The sequence below is a fragment of the Ictalurus punctatus genome, chromosome 26 (assembly GCF_001660625.3).
Source record: "Ictalurus punctatus breed USDA103 chromosome 26, Coco_2.0, whole genome shotgun sequence".
In the NCBI taxonomy this organism is placed as follows: Eukaryota; Metazoa; Chordata; class Actinopteri; order Siluriformes; family Ictaluridae; genus Ictalurus; species Ictalurus punctatus.
The window spans coordinates 14,233,622-14,239,621 of record NC_030441.2 but is presented as its reverse complement, the minus strand read 5'-3'; the positions used below and the strand labels follow the sequence as shown (position 1 = coordinate 14,239,621).

Here is a 6,000-nt window from a genome sequence, read left to right as displayed (position 1 = left end):
AGAGAGACACACAGAGAAAAGCAGAGAGACACACAGAGAAAAGCAGAGAGACACACACAGAGAAAAGCAGAGAGAGACACACACAGAGAAAAGCAGAGAGAGACACACAGAGAAAAGCAGAGAGACACACAGAGAAAAGCAGAGAGACACACAGAGAAAAGCAGAGAGACACACAGAGAAAAGCAGAGAGAGACACACAGAGAAAAGCAGAGAGAGACACACAGAGAAAAGCAGAGAGAGACACACACAGAGAAAAGCAGAGAGAGACACACACAGAGAAAAGCAGAGAGAGACACAGAGAAAAGCAGAGAGAGACACACAGAGAAAAGCAGAGAGACACACAGAGAGAAGCAGAGAGACACACAGAGAGAAGCAGAGAGACACACAGAGAAAAGCAGAGAGAGACACAGAGAAAAGCAGAGAGACACACAGAGAAAAGCAGAGAGAGACACACAGAGAAAAGCAGAGAGACACACACAGAGAAAAGCAGAGAGAGACACAGAGAAAAGCAGAGAGAGACACACAGAGAAAAGCAGAGAGACACACAGAGAGAAGCAGAGAGACACACAGAGAGAAGCAGAGAGACACACAGAGAAAAGCAGAGAGAGACACAGAGAAAAGCAGAGAGACACACAGAGAAAAGCAGAGAGACACACAGAGAAAAGCAGAGAGACACACAGAGAAAAGCAGAGAGAGACACACACAGAGAGAAGCAGAGAGAGACACACAGAGAAAAGCAGAGAGAGACACACAGAGAAAAGCAGAGAGAGACACAGAGAAAAGCAGAGAGACACACAGAGAAAAGCAGAGAGAGAGACACACACAGAGAAAAGCAGAGAGACACACAGAGAAAAGCAGAGAGACACACAGAGAGAAGCAGAGAGACACACAGAGAAAAGCAGAGAGAGACACACAGAGAAAAGCAGAGAGACACACAGAGAAAAGCAGAGAGACACACAGAGAAAAGCAGAGAGAGACACAGAGAAAAGCAGAGAGACACACAGAGAAAAGCAGAGAGAGACACACACACAGAGAAAAGCAGAGAGAGACACACAGAGAAAAGCAGAGAGAGACACACAGAGAAAAGCAGAGAGACACACAGAGAGAAGCAGAGAGAGACACACAGAGAAAAGCAGAGAGAGACACGCAGAGAGAAGCAGAGAGACACACAGAGAGAAGCAGAGAGACACACAGAGAGAAGCAGAGAGAGACACGCAGAGAGAAGCAGAGAGACACACAGAGAGAAGCAGAGAGACACACAGAGAGAAGCAGAGAGACACACAGAGAGAAGCAGAGAGACACACAGAGAGAAGCAGAGAGACACACAGAGAGAAGCAGAGAGACACACAGAGAGAAGCAGAGAGAACACCGAGGCCAGTGAATGTGGTTTCTGCTGTAAACGGAAGAGATCTGGGGTTGATATTAAACGGCGGATATGAGAAGAGCGTGCAGAATTTCCACTTTTATTTCCTGAGCTTTATATAGACGTGTTAACGACATGGAACACAACACATTTTGTATCAGACCACGCAAATACCGGGACGTGCGACTGACAGGTGTTTCTCGTTACCCAGGTGTCTCCTGTCAGATTTATTGTGTAAACAGTAAATAGCTCTGAACCTCTACTCTAGGTTTGAGCCTTCAGTCTCGCCCGTGAAGACCGCATTTAAAAACGGATATGTTTTGAAGCTGAGAAAAGAGGGGGAAATCTATCAGAGGCGTTGCACAAACATCGCGCATGGCCAGTACGATCATTTGGAACGTCCTGAAAAAGAAAGAAACCGCCGGTGTACTGCGCAGCAGACACCCAACCGGTCGGCCAGGGAAAACAACAACATCTGATGACGCAAACACTGCGAGAGCTGTGAAGAAAAACCCCAAAAACAAAGAGAGGGGTTGGACGGTTACCACACAGCGCTCGTTTTAATTTATCATCTCGCCCATGAGACGAGCAAAAGCACCATTGTTCTGCCCAGTCCCGTGTTTCTGGTTGCCTGGGAACCAAACTTGCAAATGGAAGCTAATGTAATGTAATAATGTATAATGAACTACACTCAACTCTTCCACCTGCACCCTCTGATCATTCATGCCAATTACGCCCATCAGCCAATCATGTTGCAGCAGAGCAATGCATAAAATCACGGAGATACGGGTCAAGAGAGAGATCAGAGGAGAGCGGCCGGGCTGGTTCGAGCCGACCGGTACACGTTTACAAGCGTGCTGAGCAGAAAAGCATCTCGGAACACATGTTCCTCGACAGCTACGGCGGCAGAAGTCGTCGTCCAACGTTTTGGCTATGAGATCGTGACTTGTACACTCCTAGGGTTAGGGTTCTTTTTGTGTGACCAATCACAGTTTCGGGTCATGAGAGGTGACGCCTCTCATTTAACTTTGGTTAAATAATTAATAGCATTTTCGACTCGAGGTAGCAAGGCAGCGTAATAAACTCTCAAAACCTATACGCCAAATTCTATTCATTCCCCCCTAGTCCCCCCCCTTACCCCCCGACTACAAGATGTACGCAGACCTCCAGAGCTCTTGTGTGGTGATTAGGTCACCTAACAAGGAGCGACGTATCTTTTCATAGTGGCTTTTTCTTTCTAATGTCCGTCAACCTCACAGAGGAAGAAATATCTTTGGCTCCTGGGAGATCTGCCGTTTAAACGCCTTCTTTCGCACTGCCGTGTCTGACATTTGCCGTGACATTTCAGCTTCCTACTGTATTTGCGTACCAGCTCGGTCCGTTTTGTGTCAACTCTGGTCGTTGCACACACCCTGCGCACTTACTTATCAAGTCGATAGTTTATTGATATGCCGTCGCACTCGCCGTTAAGCTCTTTTTCATGTCTCTGTTCAAACTCCGAATTTCTCCTCGGATTCAGTTAGCTCTGCTCGGTGTTAGCTTTGACCTGTCGTGATCGGAGTTCTGCATATGGTTTAGTTTAGCAAGAAATCTAATGTAAAGGCTTTTTTACCTTAGGGTATTTTCACGTAAATAAGTCACCAGCTAAGACATGTTCGGTGTCTGTCATTTGCTTTATATGTGATAGCTGTGAGGATTTTATAGCAAACACAAGCATATTTACCGAATCTAGATTTTTTTTTTTCATTTACAACTTTTAAAACGTTACCTTTTGCTTTCAGACATTTGTGGGCGTGGCCATGGTGGCAAAATCCATGTCAAAGTAGCACTAAGGGGAAAAAAATAACCTTCTGGTTGGCCTCCCCATAACACAACGTTTTAATGAAGTGAATGCAGTTCGAGGCACACTTTCAAAGAAAATGATAACTCCCTGTGAATTGGTTGTTGCTATAGAAACGCGAACATGTTGGAACAAGTAAATTAATATAAACCTGTTATTTGCCTTCAAGTCAGAACTGTTGTCGGAAGATTGTAAATGCTAAATGGTCTGCACTTATGTAGCGCTTTTATCCAAAGCGCTTTACACTGGTTCTCATTCACCCATTCACACACACACACACACACACACACACCAATTTTAGTAGCGCTGCCTGCATGGTGCTAACTTGCCATCGGGGACAACTTGGGGTTCAGTGTCTTGCTCAAGGACACTTCGGTATGTGGAGTCACGTGGGCCGGGAATCGAACCGCCAACCCTACGATTAATGGACGACCCGCTCTACCACCAGATGCCCGATTATTAATCCGAAGCTTAATTTGCTCGATTATTAGCCGAAGATTAATCAATACCTATTGGCCAATCGCATTGCTATGCTGTGAGGAGTATAAAGTATAAAATGTAACATTTCAGGAAGTGTAATATACAGTATGTCATTATTAACATTGTGTTCGGTATGTGATTGAATGTTTTTGTGTCTCTAGGATGATCATTTGGTGTTCCAGTTCCTGAGGAAGTTGCTGGATCCAAGGTAAAAAAATTTTTTTTTTTTTTTTTTTTTAAAGTTTAAAAATCCTGACGTTTGTACTAATCGACGTTACTTTTCTGTAACGCGCACAAATATATAAAACGGCGCATCTTCGTGAAAACAGACCATACGTCCTAGGATTCATTCACAAATAAAACATTAACAACAACAATGAAATGGGGAGAAAAAAAAAGGGAGCATTTTTAAAAATGTAGAAGTCCCGTGAAATCAAAATGGAGATTTGTATGAGTCCTGTGGCGATGTAGACAATGAATTTTATACGTTATTTTGTGTTTTGTAGATATAAAAAGAAAACCACTGAAACTTATTTGTTGATTCATCTTGTATACCTGTGCATCCGTTTTGAATACAGTGATGCTCTGTGCTAGCTGCGTGGTCTGTGTGCTGCGATTCACAGCTCATGTGTATGAACTAGGCAACGAGCGAACATTTGGACATACCAAAGCACCTGGCCAAAAAAACCCCACTTGTTTCTCGATACCGTTTTTTATTTATGTATTGCCTCATATTATACTAGAGACTTTCTCCTTTCCCTTGCGGTTAGCCTAATCCTCTCACTGCCAAGGGGAAGAGGTAAAAAACTGCTGCTTGTTAGTAATAAATGACTCGCTGCCCAGACCAGTCTGAGACCTGGTGGCTGCACTTAAGAACAAGCTCTATAAACGTCTGGACTTTTATTTAGTCTGCAGGGGCAGAGGTGGCTCAGTGGTTAAAGGTTCTGGGTTACTGATCAGATGGTCAGGGGTTCAAGCCCTGTTGGGCCCTTGAGCAAGGCCCTTAACCCTCAATTGCTCAGTTGTATAAATGAGATAAATGTAAGTCGCTCTGGATAAGGGATATAATGTAAACGTAAATGTTTGCTAAGCCACTGTTGAGTCTGTTGAGATTCGGTTCGAGTGTTGCGTATCTCATATGACATGCACAACCTCTATAATGTTGTGGGCGGGACGTTTCAGATTCTAGAGAGCATTTGATTGGACCGAAAAGCTGATGAAACTCTGAAGTGCAGAATGATGATGTCATCAAAATCGTTGATCCGTACTGTTGGAGAGAGACTTTTACTTTTAAATTGTGAATGCATATATATGTTCTAAATGCAGATTTTCTGTCATTGTTTTGTAGCACTCTGGCTTATAGGTAACCTTAAAGAGAACACGTTCATACTAAAAGTTGCTAAAAAAAAAAAAAACCCGTCAGTTTTGATTTCAAGGGAACTCGAACACGGACACGGCTGTGATTATCCTCGGCTTCGTGCCTACGCCGGATCATAGCCGTGCTGATAATCAGTATAACTGCGCTCTTACTTGCGTGCTGCTGCTTACTTGGAATCATTCATTAAGAACGCTTAAAATACAGTATCATGTGCGTCGTGTGATCACGTATCCGTCCTGTATTCGGTTCATATTGAACCGAACGAATCCCCCAAAAAAGAGTCGATTAACCGATATTGTGTAAAAAGATCAGAATCAAAAGAATCTAAATCGATTAATCAAAAACAAACCAATCAAGACATTTTTAAAAAATAATATTAATCATTAGTAGCTCTAATTGTGGAATACTTTCATGAATCCATCAGTCGAAGATCATTTAAAGAGAATTTAAGCTGTAAATCTGTATGTTTTTCAAAGGCGAGAAATATCAAATTCTAACTATATTATCTTCCAACCCAAGATTGTATTGTATGTGTAAAAGATCGTGAAAAATGTCATTTTTGGTCATGCATATAACATATAAAAATTTTTTAACAACACAGGTAGTTGGTTGTCAGGGTTTAGGAGCTGATTAGCAGATTATATTTGCATATAATCTAAATATAAGGCGCATAAACCCAGTGAAGTGTAAGTCTGCAAAGATCAGTACTCTAAAGCTCAGAAAGCAGAACCACTGCCTGATATTCTTAGAACAAAGAGCGTAAATGAGAGACTTCTTTTTTTTTTTGTGACACTCGCACACGTACCATGTAGAGAGTGTTTCTCTAAGTAAAGAGGCCTTCCTTCATCACGGCTCAAGCTCTCGAATCAAACAGCAATCAGTCGCCGCTAAATGCACCTCAAGATGGAGCGGCAAAGTCCTCGTAATTATGAGGGAGTA

At 42.9% G+C, this 6,000-nt stretch overlaps 1 protein-coding gene across 5 annotated transcripts in view; it reads left to right on the top strand.

Moving 5' to 3' along the window:
- The window catches only part of vps8 (VPS8 subunit of CORVET complex), a 111,662-nt gene that overhangs the window by 55,707 nt on the left and 49,955 nt on the right, over positions 1 to 6,000 (top strand). For all 5 annotated transcript variants that reach the window (XM_053676411.1, XM_053676410.1, XM_053676409.1 and 2 more), the window contains exon 34: positions 3,845 to 3,891. In XM_053676411.1, coding sequence (XP_053532386.1) covers positions 3,845 to 3,891 — 47 coding nt within the window. The remainder of the gene's footprint in view (positions 1 to 3,844; positions 3,892 to 6,000) is intronic.